This window comes from Trichechus manatus, unplaced genomic scaffold (genome assembly GCF_000243295.1).
Source record: "Trichechus manatus latirostris isolate Lorelei unplaced genomic scaffold, TriManLat1.0 scaffold00106, whole genome shotgun sequence".
In the NCBI taxonomy this organism is placed as follows: domain Eukaryota; kingdom Metazoa; phylum Chordata; class Mammalia; order Sirenia; family Trichechidae; genus Trichechus; species Trichechus manatus.
This window is the reverse complement of record NW_004444042.1, coordinates 4271368-4294894: the sequence shown is the minus strand read 5'-3', so window position 1 is coordinate 4294894 and position 23527 is coordinate 4271368. Positions and strand designations below refer to the sequence as shown.

Sequence of the window (23527 nt, the reverse complement as noted above, 5' to 3'; positions counted from 1 at the left end):
GAATCTTATTGCCAACTTCACATACACCTACCTGAGGACAGTTCATCACAAGTAGCCATTGTGTTATCCTTGGAGTTCATAATGGATGGCATAGAGTGTTTCCAGAAGAATGGAGACCACATAGCATTTGATGAGCTGTTAATATCCTCTATAACCCGACTCCCCTTTTTTCTTATTGAGAAAGACAATCTTCATAGTGCCATCATGGAAATAACTCAGTGCTAGTAAGAAGAAAGTTTTTAAGACCCGTTTTCTACTCATCAAGGAAGCATTTGTCATCTACATGTGTTCCTTACTTCTATCCTGAGATCTTCCTGCTTGATATTAGAACCTATAGTTTATTGGCCTGGATGGCAAACCAAGGTCTCTTGTTTCAGCTTCAACTTTTAGATCTGTTTTATCTCAGAGGTGAAAGTGATTCAGATGACCCATAGAAATGGACATAACATAAATAGTGTCGTCAGGTTGTAGGTTATTTTACTGAGAACTTTCTGTGTAGCATAGAAGCTGGGCCTATTTTCTAGAATGGAAAAAGTAGAACCATCAATAGGGCTCTATTGGCTAATTCAGGAGTATATATATGTGTATGTTTCTTTGATTCAAGTGGCGCCATTAAGGTATGTTTATAAAGTTTAGTTCTATGTCTGTGTGAATTATAACCATTCAGATTTCCCCAAAGAGTGATTGTTCATACTATCAACTCTTCTTTGTGAAGGAGCAGAGAAGCAACAGCCAACGTCTACACTTCTGAAAAACTAATGATGTGGATTCCTAGAGATGTGGCAAATTGAATAAGCCTTTGAGGCTGTCACACCGACGTTACAAAGTTGTCTCTGACTGTCTTCCAGATGCTTCGTTCTGCACAAGCTACCCAACTTGAAGTTTCTGGATGCCCAAAAAGTAACCAGACAGGAACGAGAGGAGGCATTGGTCAGAGGGGCATTTATGAAGGTGGTGAAACCCAAGGTAGGTCCCTACTCCCTGGTCTTCACCAGCCTGGGGACTCAGGACACATGCTATGTCTCTTCATAGCATGGAGGATGTCCTCCTTTGTTTAGAATGCAGGCAGAATTGCACACCAGGCTTTGTCCATCATTACACTGTCAGCCAAACATAAGTGGGACTGCCTATGACCCAGTCTGAGAGGACTTGATGACTAAAAAAGTCTTTATTTATAAGGTGGGCTCACTCAGGTGACTATTTTACCAGTAAAGCAGCACGATTCACAGCCCATTGATGAAGTTCTGGCCTTGCTCTGGAGAATGCTATCTTTCCAAAATGAGGCTTCTGCAGTTCTGGAGCTGAGAAAGGAAGAAGAAGACAGCATGGAGCATTTACTATTTCTGGGTGGGTAGGATTCTACTAGTGCCTCATAGAGGGCTCTTCTTTCTTGTGACCAAAGAGGAGCTAGGGGAGAGCAATTTTGTGCTATCCACAGGCAAAGGCCCAACAGCTCTCCAAGATATCGTTAGCAGGGAAGGCAATTTCTTCTGACATTGTGTCCCCAGGTTGACATGTGCTCCCCACATGTAGCTCTCCAGATCTCATTGGGATGGTGTTTATTGACCTTTGCTTTACCAGCTGAGGCCACATCGAGGCTGTGTAATTTAACGTGGTGTCATCTTAATGACAGCACTGATGTGGCAGGGGAGATTTGGCTCTAGGTCTTGGATTCAGACACAAGGAGATTTTTAAGGACATGGACGACTATCTCTTTGGGAGGAGTTGGAGTCCTTCAGTGAATCCAAGCATGGGAGATGGACTTGGTGACCCCTTTGGAGCTCCATCTTGGCCCTGGGGTCCTATGGAGCTCTGTCCCACTCCTGTGGGGCTGCAGCTTGTGTGTTGAAAATGCTGACACAGAAACCTGAGAGGTCTAGTTTGTCCTCAATTATTGACTTACAGCATCTGCACATGCATTGGAAATGATGAAGGGGGAAAAAGGAAAAACAAAAGCAAAACAGAAAAGTGAAACCTCTTTCATCAAGCTGCTCAGCTGGCAGCATACCTCAGGCTACTTTCTTTCCTTGAATCCATGAGGTGCAACTTATTTCCCGTTATGCTGAATAAAATTGCTAGCAGTTGTGGAAATACATGATATGGAGGGTATAATACTGGCAGATAAATGTATTGTTACCTGTTTCAGCATGTGAGAAATTAATTGAGTGGTTCATTCTGTAGCTATTAAAGTGTTAACAGTTCTCTTTATCGAAGCATAGGTTTGATGTATTGCTCATGAGTGCCTTTGGTTGTTCCAGCTTTTGTAATTTTGTCCAAATGAAATAATTTATTTCTTGGCCTTTTTTTTTTTTTTGGTGAAAAAATTCCAGAGACAGCCAATGTCACCAAATTCAGCAAAGTACAACAAAATAAAGTCTTTATAATATCTTGGGTTCCTGCCTATCCTATACTTCTTACTTTATGGGTACACTTTACAGCTTAGATCAGTATTTCTTCTGCTCTCATTACCTTTGATGTGGTAAGTTCTATATTGTCGTTGGAAATCCAAAGGGGTAGTAAATGTAATACCCACCATATTGGGGTGGGGTACTCAATATGTGCCCACTGCTGTTCTAAGATTCTTTGCGTACAGAGTTGTGAATCCTCATAAAACTCTGTAAGTTGAAAAAAGGGATCATTGGCTCACTTTACAGAGGAGGCAACTCAGGCCCAGAGAAGTTAATTGGGGTGCCCTGTGTTGCAGGGCTAGTAATGGCTAGAGCTGGGGCTTCACCTGTGTGTCTATGCAGAGCCTACGTTCTTCTCAGTCTGCTTTGTTACCTCTGGAGCAGTGTCTTAGTTACCTAGTGCTGCTGAAACAGAAATATCACAAGTGAGTGACCTTAAAGAACAGAAATTTATTACCTCACAGTTCTGAAGGCTAAAAGTGCAAATCAGGATGTTGGCTATGTCAGTTACTTCTGTGAGCTTCTCTCCTAGTTTCTGGTATCTGCCAGAAACGCTTGGCGTTCCTTTGCTTATAGACAACCCTCTCATATTGTCTCTTTTTCCCTGTGTGTATTTCTCTGTGTCTCTTCTGGTCTTTTTATAACTCAGAAGTGATTAGGTTTAGAACCTACCCTACATTGGCATGGCCTCATTAACATTTCCAAACAAGGTCATATTTACAGGTACAAGAATTAGGATCAACACATGTTTTGGGGGGACACAATTCAATCCATAGAAAGCAGTGAGCTAAATGTCATCCCTATGGATCTCTTTGTTCAAACAAAGCCTTATAGGAAGGTCTAAATGAAGAAAATAGATAAAAATAGGACTGTTCTGTTGAGGTAGAGACTGAGGGGAAGTGACCTCTTCCCCTGTCTTTGAAAACAACTGGGAATGGCTCCTTAAAATCTAGTATTAGCTGTTTCTCTGTGTCATTAGCAACATCAGCAGAAATGCTCTTCAGAGTTTCAAATTAGTTTCTAATCAATTATAGAATTAGCTCATGCTTGTGTGATTGACTCCAACATCCTTTCTAACTGTATTAAGCTTAAAAATCCTCATTAATTATTTGAGGTGGGAAACAAAAATACTCTCACAAACCATAGGGGCCTTCAGTTTCCAAACTGAAGCGGACATCACAAAGGGTCTACACTCTCATTTTACAGATGGGGAAACTGGGAGAGGATATACTAAGGCCCCACAGTCCCATCAAGGCAGAACTGGGAGGAGGACAGAGGATAAGTCTTCAGGGAAGTGTTCTATTTATGCCATGGTGCTTCAAGTCCACAAGAGTGTTTCTCTAGGATCCTGGTTTCATATCAAATCACATGCCTCTCTTGAATGGCAGGCAATTCCCTTTTGTCTGTTGTCTTCAAAGATGGGTACTGGTAATTTTCTTGCAGATAGAAAGAGACCAAATGAGCTCTGTGCTGAATTAATACACTAGCCTTAAAAAGGCTGTTAAAAAAGGCTGGTTCTCACCTGTTCACAGTGTGTACAGACATATGTTTGTTCATATGCAGGTGTGTATATATACTTTCCATCTCTGTGTATGTAAATACATGTGTATGTTCTGGGAGGTATGTATATACCCAGACTCAGCTTCTAAGGAGAGAGCAATTTCCTCCCCTTGAATTGCCAGTGCTGGGCTGAGCACACTTGGGAAGATATATTTTTCATAACAGAATCGGAATCTCCAGTTGGCTTCTGTCCTCTCTGAGGCAGCCGAGGCCTGTTGTGCTTATTCAGCGGAATGTTCTGATGGATGATCAAGGGGGCCGTGATTTGGGGAGCTGTTTTCATTTTATTCCTGACATAAAGTATTTGGGAGAACAGAAAATGCCTCTCCAATCACAGCCCTTGCCTTGGAGGTAGGGAATGGCAGTCTGGATGTTCTCGGCTGATGCAAATGCAAAATCATGGTGGAGCTAATAAACCCTCTGTGTCACAGAGGTCCGATTGGGCACCGTCAGGCCCCAGTGCTTGTGTGCGAGTTCTCTCTCGCCTTCCCCCAAGATGACACGTTTCTCCTTCCTTGCTGCCTTTTGGCTTTTGTTGTTTAAAGCTGCCTTCTGTCTAAGCTCTGATTGTTCTCCAGAAAGATGCTGTCATTCATTAGGAAGTGATAGCTAATGTTACAATGGACTCTTCCAGACTCTGTGTGTGTGTGTGTGTGTGTGTGTGTGTGTGTGTGTGTTGTTAGTTAATGGACCTGCAACAGCCAGGCTTTGCTCATTTCCCGGAATATTAAAGAAAATATATATCTTTGTCAGACATCAGCCATTGAGTCCTGCCAATGTCAATACAGAGAGCACCAAGCTGGGTACAGAGAAGGTGGAGGTCCCCAAAGAAAAGCTCCCATATTGATCAGACCGTGACCCCCCCCCCCCAGGGGCACCAGGAAATGCAGATCAAAGCCGCATGGAGGCCTGTCCAGGAGGACATACATGCGGGCACGCCAGCCTTCACATCAGAGACAGCTCCCGAATCCGACAGTCAGAATTGCTTAATTATGTCCTAGCTTTGTAATTATTCATCCTTGTTCTGGCAAAAAGCACAGTTGTCATTTCTTTGACATAATTATTTAAGCTGAGCCTTCTTGTTTACAGGCATGTATACAAAGTTGGCTACAACTGTTTAATCTCCAGGACCTTACAGAAGCCATAGGAAGAGCAGCCATCGGGGACAGCTGGACAGAGAACCACAGCTTACATTAGAAAGTGTTTGGACGTGTGTGTTTTTGATTATTGTTGTCGACATGGTAATAGATAGGTTTGTAAGTGTCGATGTGTCCTTGAAAATATGTGGACATACTTTGGTTACCTATCATGGGTAGTTTGTGTATTTGTATAGTTTGTGTATTTGCATAGTTTGTGTATTTATGTGTGAGTATCTTTGTTGTTGTTGTTGTTTTCCCCAGCTATGGTGTGTATGGAAACCCTGGTGGTGTAGTGGTTAAGAGCTATGGCTGCTAACCAAAAGGTCGGCAGTTCAGATCCACCAGGTACTCCTTGGAAACTGTATGGGGCAGTTCTACTCTGTCCTACAGGGTTGCTAGGAGTCGAAATCAACTCAATGGCAATGGGTTTGGTTTTTTGTTGGTTTATGGGATGTATAATGGAGTCCCTGGGTAGTGCAAATGGTTAAGCGCTCAACTATTAGCTGAAAGGTTGGCAGTTCAAAACCACCCAGAGGTGCCTCAGAAGACAGGCCTGGCAATCTGCTTCCAAAAGGTCACAGCCTTGAAAACCTATGGAGCGATTCTTCTCTGCACACATGGGGTCGCCACGAGTCAGAATCGACAGCATGGGGTGTGTGTGTATGAGGTTACATACATTACATACATTACACAAGAGAGAAAGAGAGAAGACATAGAAACAGAGATGGGATGTTTTAAAGGAATAAATTGCTGAGTACGTGCACTTTCTAGGAATATTTTTTGTTCTCGTACCTTAACTGGAAGTTATTTGGATCTAAGGATAACCTGCCCATCCACTGGTGTCAGCTTCATCCACTGGGAGGGCAGGAGCTTTACCTGCTTTGTTCACTTCCATATCTCCTGTGCCTATAATAGTGCCTGGTCTTTAGCAAGGTCTCAGTAAGTACTTGCCAAAAGAATGAACTGTGAATAGAGCATACTGGAAGATCTGTCGTGAAAGGGTGTCTATTGTTTTTTTGTTTTTTGAATTGCTTCAACATGGTCATCATGAAAGCAGGAAAGGGGCCTTTGCCTTCAGACAATGTGGTAGCCTGTGCATTGGGAGAAAGATCAATTCTTGGAGGCATATTTGTTTTCCCCAAAGGATTTACCCTGGGATTGTTTATGACAGCAGAACCTATGGCTGCCATAATCCACATGCCCACTTATGCTCTTGGCTTTTCCATTGAGTAGCATTTCTGGGGATGGCAAAGGTGTGATCAGAAGCTACATGCTCTCCATCACTTCTGGGGGGTTCCCTTGAGTTTTTCTTCTCTGAGAATCTTCTGCTCATCTTAGAGCTTTTAAGAAATTAAAAAATACCTTTTCTCAGAAAGCATGTCGGGGTGCTCCATAAACCTGCATGGAGTCAAAATGCAGTTTTCCCGCCTTAGCTGCTACTGTACTTTTTGTCTGTAACATAAAGGAGCACTGCCTAGAGGCCTGTTTGCTTCACCAGTTTTTTCTGTGGCTACCACCACCACCTCCAGTTGTTCTTGGGTCAGTTCTGACTTGTGGTGACCCCATGTGTGTCCAGTTAACATGTTAGGCTGCTAACCAAGTGTTGATGGTTCACGTCTACCCAGAGGTGCCTCAGAAGAAAGGCCTGGAGGTCTACTTCCCAAAAATCAGCCATTGAAAAATCTGTGGAGCATATTTCCATGGCTAGCATATCGCTTTACTAAGTGCCACCCTGTTCTAAACCACAGTGCATATGTCTTTGATATCTTTTGTACCCCTGTAGTATCTAACCCATATAGTATCTAACCCATAAAAGGTTATCAGAAACTACTCCTAGATTGATTACACTTACTAAAACTTATTCTGCACTCAATGTTTTGAAGAACATATGTTACATAAAGTTAGGGAATGCTGTAAATACATATTATAAACCGCAAGTACATGCTGTTAAATAGGCAATAAGCCAGTGTATGTTGAAAGTTCTCCAGAGTACCAAACATTCAGAAGAAAACTAAAATTGTCGGTTGATTTTTTGGGTATTTCTAACTACCTGAATGTGTTAGTATTTTATGGTTCTTTTCTGTTTTCACACAGATGTTTCTTGTCTGGAGACACATTCACATTCTATTTTCAGTTACTTTATAGTGAATTTTGAAGGGAGGAAAATTTTTAATTAATTTCTTTTTTGGAAAATGCTTAGGCAATGTTCTTAGAAACAACTCCAGAAGCCAAAAATGTGTAATTTGTTTGTTTTTCATCTTTATTCCTGAGTTCACAGTTTGCCACATTCGTTTAAGGAGGAATTACTTAAGGATTTTGCATGGCTCCAATTTTATCACCATGGCAGCCTGTGTCTTGAGTAAATGCTGTCAAATATTCCTCTTTGGAGGCAACGTCTGTAAATTTTCATTGTCTTGTATTTGGGTAGACACCCTCTGAAATAGGGTGAACTACTGTAATTGTGTCCCCAGGTTTCCAGGGTCCTGGCAAACCCCTATGGAAAGAGAATTGAAATCCATAATGGAAGGAGAAGGAAAGTGAAACAAAACTGTAGGTGCTGGTGGTAGCCTCTCAGAGCCACTTCCCAATGTCCCTGGGGCCTAGCAAGGCATGGAACACATGGTGGAGACTATGCTCCGTTAAGCCCAATGCCTGGTGGTATATTGTTGGGTCTCTGGTGAAGCCATCAGCTGTCACTGTACCCCAGTGGTCCAACCCCACATTCTTTCTCTTTATGACCTCCAAAATGCCTGCTTTTGTCCAAAGATATTTGGACACATGTTGTCTTAGTCATCTAGTGCTGCTCTAACAGAAACACCACAAGTGGATGGCTTTAACAAAGAGAAATTTATTTTCTCACAGTCTGGTAGGCTTCAAGTCCAAATTCAGGGCATCAACTTCAGGGGAAGCCTTTCTCTCTGTTGACTGTGGAGGAAAGTCTTCATCATCATCGATCTTCCCCTGGACTAGGAGCTTCTCTGCGTAGGAACCTCAGGTCCAAAGGACGCCCTCTGCTCCCGGCACTGCTTTCTTGGTGGTAAGAAGTTCCCCACTCTCTGCTTGCTTCCCTTTCCTTTTCTCTCTTGTAAGGTAAAAGGTGGTGCAGGCCACACTCCAGGGAAACTCTCTTTACATTGGATCAAGGGTGTGGCCTGGGTAAGGGTAGTGTTACAATCCCACCCAAATCCTCTTTAACATAAAATTACAATCACAAAATAGAGGACAACCACACAACACTGGGAATCATGGCCTAGCCAAATTGATACACACATTTTTGGGGGGACACAGTTCAATTTATGACACATGTCTAGAGGCTCATGGAAGTAAGTGGCTCTTATTAAGTATGAGGAGTGTGATAAGGATCCCCAGGATGCTTTGTGTAACCCCCTGAATCTGAGAACCGGGAGCAGTGTGGTAGATTGCATGCTTGTCTGAAAGTTTTCCTTTCTCTCTGCCCTTGCCAGTGGCTTTCCCTGTGAGGAAGGAGCACAGTTCCCCATCCAGTTGACTTTAGCCTTGGCTATATGATGCTTTGACCAATGGGATATGAGTGGAAGTGACAGCACGCCAATTCTGAGCCAAGGCCTTAAGAGGTATCACGTGTTTCCACTCACCCCCCTGTGTTTCTGCTGTTTGCTATGAAAAGAAATGAGAGATATATTGATAATACCTGAACCTGACCTGAAGCCTGAAGCAGTGCCATCCCAGCTAACCAAAGCCTCTGAGCAAGAAATATGTGTTTGTTGTAAGCCACCAAGGCTTTGAGGTTGTTTGTTATACAGTAGTATTTTTTGCAGAAATTTGACTAATAAATACATAGGGTATCCCATCTGCATACCCTGTCCTCTATCATTCCCTGGCCACTTACACGAGGGCTCTTAACCAGGGCATAGCTTGGAGTTTAGTGAATCTAATGGCAGTTGTGAAGGAGCCCTGGTGGTGCAGCAGTTAAGTGCTCCACTGCTAACTGAAAGGTTGGTGGTCTGAACCCACCAGCTGCTCCTCGGGACAAAGATGTGGCAGTCTGCCTCCATAAAGATTACAGCTTTGAAAGCCCTATGGGGAAGCTCTACTCTGTCCTACAGGTTCGTTGTGAGTCCGAATCGACTCGTTTGCAATGGGTATGTAATGACAGTTGTTCGCATCACAGCTCAAACTTTTGTAGGCTTCCCAGATCTTTAGCTAATCAGGGTAGCAAGGCCATCATGACAGTCAAAAGGCCGCCTCGTAGGATGCTATTAGATGTACAGAAACTTTCTTTATAAGTGAGTGAAAAGAATACCTAGAATGTATTAAGTGTCTACTGTATTCTAGGTTATTGTACCAGCCACTTAACAGTGCTGTCTCTAGTTTTCTCCCTGACCTTGAGTCTACAAATGAGGAAACTGATGATCAGAGAAGTTACATACATTACCTAAAATTACAGAACAAGGTGGAAACAGGTTCTTCCTTAGGTCTGCCTAGGCCTCAAAACTCGTGCTTTTTCTATTGTATACCTAAAATTACATTAGCCAGGCATGGATATGTGATGGGAAGCAGGGGTAACAGAAGGAAGGCCAGGAGATGGAAGAGAGCCAAACGTAACTTTTTCATTTCCAGTTTTGACCTTGTGAGTTCTCGCACCATCCTATTTTGGTCAAACGCTTGGACTATGCAGAGAATTGCAGGAGCCAGGCTGTGGAGGTCCCTGTATGTTGGGCCAAGTTTGCAGTTTATCGTGAGGGAACAGTATGGGCAAGTCTGTGTTTGTATGCGTAGGAGTCTGTAAGAGAGAGCAGTAGTGTGCTGAGCCCAGCAGGGGCTTTAGAAACTGTGCTCTGCTGGTCTCAGATTGCTTTAGCATTCAGAGCTCCCAGGCCAGTGCTGCTGCTAAGGTGCCACAAGGATCAGAGAGCTGGGTCTGAAAGCCTCTCCCTGGGACTGCAGGGAAGGATCTGGGTGACAGTGAGCTGCTCAGGTGCTGGAGTGAAGAGAAAGCCAGTCAATGAAACATTAGCAGAAGCACAATGCTAACTCCCCTGGCAATGGGTCCGTGGTGCAATGGGTTTCTTTATATGGCCTTTCTGCCCCTGTGTTAGTAATTCTCCCAAAATGATTGGTCGGGCTGAAATCTTGCAACTGATTGGTCAGTTTACTATCCACATAAGTGGCTTGTAAGTGATTGGTCGGTTTACTCTCTGCATAAGAGACTTGCAAATCCTCCCAATAGGATTGGTCAGTTTATGATTCTCTTAGTTACCTAGTGCTGCTATAACAGAAATACCACAAATGGATGGCTTTAACAAAGAGAAATTTATTTCCTCACAGTAAAGTAGACTAGAAGTCCAAATTCAGGACGTTGAAGTCTTTCTCTCTCTGTTGGCTCTGGATGAAGGTCCTTCTCATCAATCTTCCCTTGGACTAGGAGCTTCTCCGCGCAGGAATGTTGGGGTCCAAAGGATGCGCTCTGCTCCCGGTGCTGTTTCCTTGGTGGTATAAGGCCCCCACTCTCTGCTCACTTCCCTTTCCTTTTATCTCTTGTAAGATAAAAGGTGATGCAGACCACACCCCAGGAAAACTCCCTTTACATTGGATCAGGGATGTGACCTTAGTAAGGGTGTTACAATCCCACCCTACTCCTCTTTAACATAATCTAATCTTGCCTCATTAACCACAGACAGAGATTAGGATTTACAACACATAGGAAAATTACAACCATAAAATGGAGGACAACCACACAGTGCTGAGAATCATGGCCTAACCAAGTTGACACATATTTCTGGGGGACACAATTCAGTCCAAGACTATGGTCCACCTAAGGGACTGATCAGTTTATGAAAGCCACACCTGAAATTGACAGGGAGTGTCCTTGTATAAGCAGCCAGTCTCACAGGGGTTTGGAGGACTTTCTGCTCAACAAGAACTTGTGGAGGAGTGTGTCCTTTAGATCTGGGGTCTCTTTGCTGAGAATCTCCTACACCCAAATAAAAGCTGTTATATGGGGCAAGGGTTGTAACACCGAAGACCTAGAGAGACAGCTCTGGTGGGCAAGTAAACCCACAGAGGGAGACTACAGAGGTGGTTGAGTAGGCCCATCAAGCAGAAGGCCATGGAGGCAGCGGCTATGATGGTACCAAAAGAAATGGAGACAACAAGCAGACACAGACAGTGGCAGCAGAGTATAAAGACCAAACCCCAACTGAGAGCTGAGAGGAGTGACCAATAGCCAGGCCAACCAAGTGACATCACTGAGTTTCCTGTCTGAAAGTTTCCTGATGGGTAAGAATGAACACTGATTTTCAGGAAGGGTAAGCAGGTCTCCTCTGAGACCTAAGTAGGTCTCACTTTAGACGTTGAGGCCCTGTGCTGGGACCCCTCCCAAACCCTGCCCTTTGCATATCTTCATTTCTGTTTGTATCCTTCTCTGTTATTAATGTTGTCATTGCAGTTAGGTTGTTTCCCTGAGTTCTCTGTGACCATTTCAATGCATTATCAAACCCAGTAGAGAAAGAGTGCCATGGAGGGAATAGCTGGTGTCAGAAAAAGGTGAAGAAGGTGGAGAATGGGGGTATATTTGACCTCTGCCTCACAGGAACTAGCCTAATGCTAATCATGAGTTATCCTTACAGGGTCCAGGGTATTCCAAAAGTCCTTTGATACGTTCTTACGTAAAGACTCTCTCCCCTGTGGTGTCAGTTTTTTAGTTTTAAGGAGAAAATTTAAGACTTCTTAACTGGACCAGGAGAAGTCCTTCTTCATGTGATCTCTGGTAATGATTGAGATGGAGACTTCATGGCCAATGGGGTCTATAATTCTGCACATTACTAGCTGGATTTTTTTTTTTTTTTGATCCACTTTAGAAAAGGGCTTTATGTCATTTTGCTTTTGAAATTTAGGTTTTTGTGTTATTGTTTTTAAAAATTGAGCTTGAAGGGAAAGAGAGAAGGAGAGAAAAATAAAGATACTTCCTTAAGGAAGCAGCGTCTTAAAGAATGAAATTGGAGTGCTTAAATTACCCACGTTTAAATCTAACATTGTTCCAGGTTCTGTGTGCAGCTTCGGGCCTTGACAGGGAACTGGCTATCCAGCAGCAGGTGCATTTGTGAGCATGAATGACACCTTATCCTTCACATGCTTTTCTCCCCTCCCCTCTCCTTTTGTTGCTTGGGAAGTGATGAGGAAGAGTGGGTTGGAAATACAGGCACAATTTGTCTAGCAACAGAGAAAAAAGGTCAGTGACTGATATATTTGAGTGAAGAGAGGATCATGATAGTGTCAGTGTTTCCACCCCTCAGTCAGAGCAGGGCCTTGCTCTCTATTCTTTTGAACCCTACAGCTTAATAAAGCTCTGCCTTGCTTGGAAAGTCCCTTCTGGGTCCATGGAAACATCATATTGTAGGAACTGAGCCTCCAGAGTGTAGGCATCCTACAAGGCAAGGAAGCCTGCAGGATGGATGGGACAGCGGACAACAGCACAGATTCCACTCGAGGTCAATCATGAACATTGTTCTGAAGCTAACGTTGATGAAGTGTTAACATTATTTGCATTTCCATGGCTAAGGAAGAAGGAAAACACCGGGATGGCATGGTCTAATTTTCTGCATTTGATTTCTGGTTATTTCCAAACTACCTGCTATTAATAGCCTGCAATTAATAGCAGATAAGAAGAGTGGACTTCAAATATAAGATATAAAAGAAAACTCACACAAGCTTAGTGACGAAAGAGATGTTTCTCATGCTTAACTTTTACTTGCCCTTTTTGTTGTCTGAAAAAAACCTAAGAAGCAAAGTAGTGTGCAGCTCATCTTAGGCTATCCAATTTGAATGGAGTCAAAAGTCTTCACGAAGTTGGATTGAAATAAAAGTTGGATCTGTTTGTTTGAATATGACTACAATATGTACTTTTCAGGGTATCATCCAGGTGAGTGTCAAGCAGGTAGGTACCAGGTAAGTACCAGTGTATAGTAGGAGTTCAATTAATGGCACTTCCTTCCTCCACACAGCAGGCTCAGTGAGGGACCAGGGGCCAGAGTGAGCTTCTTCTGATTTTTTAAATTATCTCTGAGAGGCACCCCCATCCCCAATTGGTTCTTCAAGGAGCAAATAGAAGCTGTTTCTTGTTGAGGAAAGCAACTTCCTCACACATTCCTTCTACTCTCTTACTATTTCTCCCTGCCAAGACCTCCAAGGGTATCTATGTTCCCAGATAGCTGTTGGATCCAGCTTGAGAGTTGGTCACAACTCTGTAGTAAGTGTGTTTTTGCCTCTTCATTGTTTTGGATACCTGTGGTTGCCATGACTTAGTTTGATGGTCCATGTACACACTGCAACTCCAAATGCACTATCATTGTCAGCCTGACCAAGCAAAGTAGAGTTCCCTGAGCACGATAGGACAGGCCCGCCCTTGGGGTCCCTGAGGCTGGTGGTACAATTAGTTCTTTTATTTGCTTTTCTGCTCCTTATAGTAGAGTGTCTTAGATTAACAGGCAGGGCACCATCAATAACGCACAGATGCTCTGTAATTGGGGCTTCCTTTGATGTTAATTTAGCTAAGTTCAGTGCCATTGTCAGTGATAGCAATTATGCTCAGCCTTTTCACCAAGGATATTTTAGGGTAATTTTATTTTTCATGTGCATTTTAAAATATGGCAGTAAATTTTGAGCTGCATTACCTGAATTAGAACTCATTATTTCTTTTCAACAGAGAACTGATGCTCTCTGTCTAGGCTCCAAAGCTGTATTTTTTTTTTCCTTCTTTTTTTGAAGTGGGGAATTTTAAGTGGGGCTTCTATGTCACAAAGCTTTTAACTGGTGAGCAGAATTCAAAAGCGAGTCACCTCTTGTTTTTTATTGGCATTTTGAATTGTCACAGAGGCTATTTGGCTCAGTAACCTCTCCCATGTTTATTTGGCCCATTTTTATTCTTTCTTCCCCACCGCCCAACCTCTACTTTTGTTCTTGACACGATTTGAGTTGCCTCCAGCTGTTCTTTTGGGAAGGTTTAAAATCTGAATTTATTGTGGCCTATTGTATTCCATGGAAAACCTATGACTCCTAATTTGTGCATGGTCTTTTGTCAGATCAGCTGTTCCATTTGGGGGCCAAGCGCTCTCCAAGTTTCAGGATTTAGTTTCTGTTTGGATTAAAGGCTAACCTTCTACCTTCTACCATCAGTTTCTCCATGATTAAAACAGAGAATGTGATGCCTTCTTCTAAGTTTGTTGTGAGGATGAAAGGAGATAATGTGTATTGGGAGCCAACACTGTCCCTGGTATATAAATCAGGCAGGTAGTGTTATTGTTTTGTGTAATTTCAAAACAACTCTGTCTTTGTGGCATTGCTGTGCCATCATTAGTTTGTGCTGGTGAACACAGGGTAGGCGATTTGGGCGTGGGGGTCAGGAGAGGTGCGTAATAGCCCTATGTTCCTGGTGGGTTAACTGAGTTTCCTGTGATTTGTATTTAAATGAAATATTTCTAAGACTTTTACCAAGAATCTGCTTCCTGATGGGAGTGACACACCTAAAAGAAAGGAACATGAGAAAGAAGGCCTCCCATTCATCCTGGCATGGCCCGGGGTCCCTGAGTTTGAACATCTCCCCAGCCACTGCACAACACACAAGGCCTTTTTATTCTTGTGGAAGTGGGGGATGGAGTGAGCCAGTGGCAAAAGAGGAAAAGGAGTTCAGTGTAGCAGTGGTGGTTCAGTGGTAGAATTCTTGCCTTCCATGGTGGAGACTTGGGTTCTATTCCTGGCCAACGCACCTCATGCACAGCCACCACCCATCTGTCAGTGGAGGCTTGCATGCTGCTCTAATGCTGAAACCTTCCAGACTAAGACAGACTAGGAAGAAAGGCCTGGAAATCTACTTCCAAAAATCAGCCAATGAAAACTCTATGCAATGGCCCAATATGTAACCGATTATGGGGATGGCGCAGGACTGTTATGCATGGGGTTGCCCTGAGTCAGGGGCCAAGTCAACAACCGCTAACAACATAGGGTGGGCTACAGAGAAGGTTCTTCTGTAGCTGAGGCAGACGCTGCAGCAGCCCCAAGCAGAGAGCAGTGGGGCGGAGATGTCTCTTCACAGAGCCTAATTCGGGAAAGAGCGCCTGGTGCAGAAATAAAGCCTTAAGCTCTCTCATTTGGGTGACCTCGGACTCAACTCCCTTACTCCTCCTCCGATTGCCTTGGTGAATCTGGAAATCAAGGCCAGTGTTTAGACCCTGGAATCTGTCATTGGAATCAACCCCCTTCTGCCCAACAGTAAAATGGAGAAAATTGGGGAGTGAAATCCAGGGGTTTGTTACACATGTCCAAAGAATATTATCTCATCATTAGAAGGGCTTTGAAGCCCAAGGTTGAGATATTGGATCTCTGGATAATTAGAAAACAACCAAGAGCTGTATTACATGAAGCAACAGTTTTTTGAAAAATCTGTTTTAGTTCTGTGTAATGTTAAAAAAAAAAAAAGTGCGTGGGTGGGGGTGGAAATCTAATTTCTGCACTCGTTCTATTTTTTAGTCACGGGATGTTTTGGAAAAGATTAAGTTACAAATTGTTGTTTCTTCTTTGTGTTCGGAAAAAGGCTCACTACCAACTTTGCGATGCCTACGCTTTAGATTACAGAGGCCTAATCTGGACACTATGAATTGTGTTTGCTTAGGTCAGAATGAATAGGGTAAGTAGAAGAGACTCAAGAATAAAAAGCTTTTCCTTCTTTGCTTTCTCTCTCCCCTGTTCCTTTGCACATTATATGACTAAATGTGCAACTTTGTTCACATAACTGCTACAAACAGTTCACTGTGCAGGCCAAATGCTTTCTAATGCAGTAAAATTAAGAAATAATATGCTTTGAAAGTGATTTATGAGTGCGGTTAAACTGCCAGATTTACAAAGAAATAGTTCAGATCTTGGGAAGCCTCAGGAGTCACGTCAAAAATGAATTTGACCATGATTTAAACTGCTACTTTTCTTACATGACATTTAATATGTGTACTTTGGAGGCCCATATGTCTTTAATAAAATAGCATTAAGTTTTAAATATGATATGAATGCAGCCAGTTTCTAAATTCATAACCTTTTCCACAACTCCAAAATGCTAACCAATAAGGGAGTCATACATGCAATAAAACATAAACCTTAGAAAATAGCTTTTTATTAAAATGGTTAGACAGTTGGCAGCTGGGTTGCAATGTAATAAATACTTACAGCATTGTGGGTTTATCAGACATTGTTTACCCTGCAAGCAACTGGGACCAGACAACTAATTATAACCCCTGCACAAAAACCACTCCCACTAAGTCCCCTGGAGTGTGGTGGAGAGGCAGGTTAGTGTCGTGCTGAGAGCCCTGGAAAAGGAGTTTAGAGATTTGAGTTCCAGTCCCTCTCCACCGCTTAAAGGTTGTGACTGTGGGCAAGTCACTCCATCCCTCTAATTTCTCCAGCCTGTATTATGGAGTTGACAACATGCCTGCCATGCAGGTTTGCTGTGATGCAAGAAGAAAATGTATGCAAGAATTTGACACAGTGCCTGGTGTGCACTAGGTGCTCAGTAAAGAGAAGCAATCTTTTTACAAAAAGGGGGCGGGATTTAGGAAGCTCTTCAGGTCCCCTTGATTATAGGATGGCTCTTAGAAAAGTGAAGCCACTTAACCAGAGATTGGTATAAGCTTCAAGGAAAATGAATAAGAAGCTCCTTGCCTCACTCATCTCTCAAAGGCACAAGTGTGTCAGAAATGACAGACACATTTGGGGCAGGGAGGTAGGAGCTGTCGCTTAATTCCCAGAGATAGAAGTGAAGTCTGTAGTATAGCCTGATCCTGCTGAGTTTGTTGTGGTGGTGGTTAGTGGCCGTCAAATCAGGTCTGACCCTCAGAGACTTCACGTACAACAGAACAAAACGTTGCCACGTCCTGCACCACTTCACAACTTTCAACTTATGGGGAGCCCTGGTGGTGCAGTGGTTAAGCGTTCAGCTGCTAACCAAAAGGTCGGCCATTGAAATCTACCAGCTACTCCTTGGAAACCCTATGGGCAGTTCTACTCTGTCCTATAGGGTCGCTATGAGTTGAAATCGCCTTGATGGCGATCAGTTTGGCTCTTTTGGTTTCATCTTAGGGGGACTCATCTTCCAGCACTATACCAGACAATATTCTGTTGTGATCCATAGAATTTTCATTGGCTAATATTCAGAAGTGGATTGCCAGGCCTTTCTTCCTAGCCTGCCTTAGTCTGGAATTCTGCTGAAATCTGTTCAACTTAGGTGACACTGCTGATATTTGAAATACTGGTGGCACAGCTTCCAGCATCTTAGTAGTATGCAAACCACCACAGTACGATACACTGACGGACGGGTGGTGGTTTTAAGTTTGTAGTTCATAGCAAATGTGAGTTATTCTTGTAAGCTGCGTGCACCGCATCACAACAAAAGTTTAGTGCTTGCGTGTGTGTGCGTGTGTGTTCGTGAGTGTGTGTGTGTTAATGTATAAACAGACTACTCTGTGGAGCAGTTTTGAAATTGGATTCCCATTCTCCATGTTTCTACATGCTATGTGCAACTTCCTTTTCCACAGCTAGAAGAAGATGGCCAGTCTGGCTGTGGTCTGTTTACTTTTGTCCATGTAACCAAACATTACCACCCTACACAAACTTCCTTAGGAAACAGTTTCTGCATTTCCTAATATGGGAATTGTAAGTTGTATTTGAGCCTGGCCTTTGAATCTCAGGGCTCAGACTTATGTGTGGTAATCAAAAATTAAAGGGCCAGACAGCAGTCCAGGGACAATGGCTAGAAGGCAGAAGGGGACAGGAAAGCTAGTGATAGGGAATCCAAGGTTGATTAAGGACAGTGTTGATGTGTTGTGAGGTTGTTAACCATTGTCATAGGGCAACATGTGTACTAACTGTTTAATGAGAAACTATTTTGTTCTGTAAGCCTTCGTCTAAAGTGAGAATAGCAGTGCGATTGGAAGAGCGTAGTCAATGTCACTGAACTGTGCATGTAGAAATTTTTGAAATGGTCTATCTTTAGCTGTGTATCTTTTCACCAAAAAAAAAAGGTCAAGAAGCGAGAGGGTTGACATGTCGTGGGGTTGTTAACCAATGTCATGAAACAATATGTGTACTACTGTTTCATAAGAAACTATTTGTTCTGTAAACCTTCACCTGAAGTACAATTAAAAAAAAAAAATTAAAGGGCCGAGGGTCCATTTTATTTTATTTTTATATTCTTAAAACAACATTATGATCCCATTAAAGGAAATTAACAAAGAAAATCTTTCAACTATATTCCCTACACGCTAACTCTACGACTTTTCATCTTACTCTGTTCCCTTCCAAGCCTTCTATGTGCATTTTAAGGAGTTTTAGTGCTCCACTCTTTTACTGAGTATTAATTATGATGTTACTTTGTAGTCCTCAAATTCATTCTTTTTATGCACTGTACAATTGTCCATCAAATTGATGTAAGTACCATCAATTACCAAATCATTTTCCCATTGTTTCTAGGTTCTAACTTTATGTGTAAAATACTGCTAATGGGGTATGTGTGTGTGTGTTTGCTTTACATTATTTCCTTAGGATCATTTTCCAGGGATGGGCTTACTGGATCACAGGGTGTGGACACATGCTCAGTTTCAGGCTCTGTATAATGATGTCGAGGTGCTATTTTTCAAGTTGTCGTCAATCCTGGATGAGTCATTGCACCTACCTTGGCCAGAGGAAGAATGTAAGCCAGAGTGAATGTAGGTCAAAAGAGACATTTCACATTTCCAAGACCCTCTTTGGGAACAGGATTCTCTAAGTCTCATTGTTGGTCTGGCTCTGGGAGAAAGGCTTAGAAGCTGTAGGAGCTCCCACAAAGCATGCATTGACCTGCTAAGTTGTAGTCCTAGGGAATGACGGGTTCCCTAGAGCATCCTGAAAATTATTAACAGCATGCAGTCCTGATCAGTGTGAATGTGCCTTTAGACTGTTAGCCAAATCTTTGCATAATACCAATCATTCTACCTATAAAAGCATAAATATGTTATTGTTCTCCATAGACAATTTAATGCAGCTTTGGGGAGAAAAACAGAGAAAAGAAGATTACTAGCTGGCTGATCTTGCTTTTATTTCTCTTAAATCTATCCACACTTCTTAGGGGTTGTACTTGTTTAAAGATTGTATGCAACTGTGCAGTCTGTGTGATTTGGAAAGCAAATCAAACTAAATATGAAGTTTCAGCGTGTGTTGTTTTTTAAAGGATTTCATGCATTTATTTCAAATATACTTTTCTTCCCAAGTAGTGCTAAACCTATAATCTTTTTCTTGTTACATTTCTTTTTCTGGGAGGGGAGCCGAGAGGGTGACTTGGTTTTGGAGTGGAAGGTTTCTATTAACATCTACCTCCTTCTTGTGTAGCATTATTCACAGCAGAGCTATTAGGCTAATTATTTTCAGGTTTCTATCAAAGGGGAATATTAGAGCTGACAAAAAAATGCATTTATTGGGAAGAAAAATGGCCTGTTTAAATAAGAAAGGAATCATTATCATCTGCACCCTTCCTCCCCTCTCCCAGTTATTAACCTGTATAAGGAGGAGGGGCCAGGAGACCCCATGAGAGTCTGTGAGAGGAGGTTCTAGGGGGTTGTGCTGGCTAAGATGCCTTGTACCCCGAGAAGAGGCGATACATTTTTCCCTCATTGTTTTGTAGCCTGTCTGGATTGCTCCCTGCCTTTGGAGATAGTGTCAGCCTGTCGTTTTCCCTCTCCTTTTGGGTGCAACTAACTGACCCTTGATAAGTAATGGGAAGAACTGTGTGCATTAGTTAGAAACGGCTAGCTGGTATAACAAATAGCCCCAAATCTTGGTGGCTTAAAACACTTTCGTGCCTGGCGGTACATATAGCGACTATGACATTTTTCAGCGTCTGGAGTTTATTGGGAAGCTGCTATACCACTGACAGTGCATGCTGCCTCAAGGGAGAGTCTTTATGACTGTTTGAAACTGAAGAAATGAGTGTGTGCCACAAATAACTGTTTTCACAGGATATTCTATGAGGTCTCTGAATTTTTGGTAGGGAAAAATAGAGATTTCGAAAAATTTTATTTGTTACACATAAATACCAATAGTCCCTGGTGGGGAATCTAGGGTATAATTAGTGGTACTTCATATAGACCACAAAACACTTAGGGTAGACTTGTTAGAGGGTACAAGAAAAAAAATCCATACTACATGCCAAAAATTCAGACATACTCAATGATTCAGCCTGCTTCACGTATCAACAAAAAATTCAAAGCAGAAAATAATTGGGTCACCAAAGGGTTAATAAGTGAAGTCCACTGATAGTTCCCAGCTAAATAGTGAGGAGTGCCCAGTTCCACTCAATTATTCATGGCCGTAGTATCCTTCCATCAAGTGAATCTACATTTTCCTTGATTGTAGGAGTCCTTCCCCCAGTTTAGCCAATGGATGGAGAAAGAATGAGAGCGTGCAGGATTGTGCAGGATGATTTATGGGCCTGGTCTTGAGGTGGCATATATCATTTTACCTCTCATTCCATTGGCTAGATCCCAGTCACATGAACGCTCATAACTTCAAGAGTCTGGGAAATGCAGCTCAGCTAAGTGTTCCCTCCTCCCAACCAAAAAATAAATAAATGGGTTTGGTGAGCATTGAGCCAACCTCTACCACACTGAGCACTCGTGTTTTAGTGTCACTTCAACAACCAGCTTGCTCTGTACTGTTGGCTGTTGGCCAAGTCTCATTTTCTCTCCAGTGCTCAGAGTTCTCGTCTGTAAAATGGGTAAAGAGAGCTAGATGATCTCTGTCTTAGTCATCTACTGCTGCCATAACAGAAATACCACAAATGGATGGCGTTGGCAAAGAGAAATTCATTCTCTCACAGTCCAGTAGACTAGAAGTCCGATTCAGAGTGTGAGCTCCAGGGGAAGGCTTTCTCTCTCTCTGTCGGCTCTAGAGGAAGTTCCCCGTCATCAATCTTCCCTTGGTCTAGGAGCTTCTCCACACAGGAACCCTGGGTCCAAAGAACACGCTCTGCTCCTGGTACTGCTTTCTTGGTGGTGTGAGGTCCCCGCTGTATCTCTACTTGCTTCTCTCTTTTATATCTCAAAAGAGATTGACTTAAAACACAACCTAATCTTATAGATTGAGTCCTACGTCATTAACATCATAGAGGTAGGATTTACAATACATAGGATAATTACATCAGATGACAAAGTGGTAGACAATCACACAATACTGGGAATCATAGCCAAGCCAAGTTGACACACATTTTAGGGGGACACAGTTCAATCCGTAATAATCTCCTTATGTCTTTGTGTTCTGGGCACATGCACAGACCTTCAGTCTGACATCTGGGTCAGGTGTGAATTCAACATGGTACCTGAATTTGCTGGACACTGGAATTTCTGGAGAGTTACCATGGTAGAGGGGTAAAGGACCCAGGTGTTAGGGTTCAACAGCCTGGATTCCAGTCCTGGCCCTTAAACTTGTTATATGACTTTGAGTTACTTAGTTCATCAGTTACCTCATCTGTTAAATGGGGTTAATAAGAAAACTACCTGAAAGAATTGTTGGATTAAGAAAGGAAAGGAAATAATGAATATAAAGCACCTATCTCGGGCCTGGTACATAATAAGGGCTCAATACAAGTCTTTTTCCTCTTCCCTCTCATTTTTACTTTTTCTGTTTTTATTTTCTTTCTAATTTTTCTCTTTTAAGAGTCCTGACTGTGATGATGGAAAGTTATTAACTTTGGAAGGCATTTTCACACCCATGATCTTATTTGACCCTCACAGTACAGCTAAGAGAAAGGCAAGAATAGTAAGTATCTAATTTTACATTAAGAAAACCAAGATAGAGAGGTAGTGGGATTCACTTAGGATTCCAAAGAGAAATGAAACCGCGATTAGAGTTCTGTTGCCCTCTTGGCCCAGTGCTTTGCTGTGATGTAATATGTAACCCTTGGCCATCCTGAGGATTTCGGGCTTGGGACGAGAAGACATAGTTCAGGAAAGGAGAGCCTCACCCATCAGCAGAACACCCTGCCATTGTACACGAAGTTGCCTCAGAGGGCACAAAATAGCAATGGCACCTCCTCCAGAGGGGCCACCATAGAACTCAGGCCAGCCCACGCCTCCCAGAGTCATCTTCCATTTTGCAAGGACCAATTTGTGCAGCTTTGTAATCTGTTTTTCAAACAGCTATACACCCAGGAGTAGACATATAACTCATGGCAACTGGAAGCTCTTTTAGGATAAAAATTATATTTCATTTCACTTTTATTCAAAACAAGCTTTCTAGCAGGGTGAAATTTTAAGATGCGCTACTGACAGCTGGAGATCTTCAAGCCACAAGGCAAAAGGCAGTGTATTCCGCCTTTCTGCTCTCTCTGTCCCATAGGGCAGGTTATCTGTCTTTATCATGGCTAATGGCAATTTATGTTATCTGTGACCACTAGGAAGGAAAAATATTCATATTTTAAAAATGTACTAAGACAGATCTCTTCTCAATCAGGGACATGATCATGCTAGAAGGAAGGAAGCAGAGTTCCCAAGGTCATAGTTTCTTGGTCTTTACTGAGAGGTCGTCATTTATTTGTGATCCTATCATTTGAGTTTAAAATTAGGATGAATTCTTCTGGAGTCTTTTTTTAAAAAAGAATATGGAATGATGAGGGCAAAAGAAGCTGCTCAGGATCCTCTGCTTTTCAGAAAATGGAGAACTTTTTAACTTCATCAAGTAGGGATTTCATTGTCACCCAGAAGCTTAGTGACATGGACGCTTCACCCAAAGCTTCAGTTGGGAACATTTCCAGGCCCAACACGAAACTGAAATCACTCAAACATAGGATTAATATTTTCAAGCCATAAAATAAATGTCTTAGGTGGTTTTTCACACCATGTGTGCTGATATATTTTGTCCAGTCTATGGAACTTGTACTCTGACTTCTCCTCCCCACTCTAATTCTAACTTTTTGGTGGGCTATTTAAGTAAAGACATTCCGTAGTGGGCAGGGGGGACCAGAAATTTCCATCTCTTGGTAGTCTTGTTGGGGCTGTGTGTTGCTTGGTAAAAAGAAACCAGTACAGGTAATTTAGGACATTTGTAAAGAATGCAAGAGAGTTAATGCATGGAGGTGTCTCCCTCTCTTTACAGTCCGTCAAACAGAAAAAAAGGATTTCAGTTGCATCCTTTTTGGAAGGACTTCCTTTACACCCATTTTCCAAAGTTTTTAATCCAGCTAACTCTAAACCTCAGTTTTTCAGTTCTTCTTTTCATCCATTCCATCAATCCATCCATGCATCCATGCATCCATGCATCCATCCATCTTATGTTTACTAAGTTTATTAGCCTCCTTGGAAGACTTGGGATATAGAAGCAACTAAAATAGTCTCAGACATCACAGAGGTGAGATATGGACATATCTTTCTTTTA

The 23527-nt window shown here is 42.4% G+C and overlaps 1 protein-coding gene across 2 annotated transcripts in view; it reads left to right on the top strand.

Moving 5' to 3' along the window:
- Positions 1 to 23527, top strand: part of LRMDA (leucine rich melanocyte differentiation associated) — a 1317293-nt gene that overhangs the window by 750952 nt on the left and 542814 nt on the right. For both annotated transcript variants that reach the window (XM_023737659.1, XM_023737658.1), the window contains exon 5: positions 849 to 966. In XM_023737659.1, coding sequence (XP_023593427.1) covers positions 849 to 966 — 118 coding nt within the window. The remainder of the gene's footprint in view (positions 1 to 848; positions 967 to 23527) is intronic.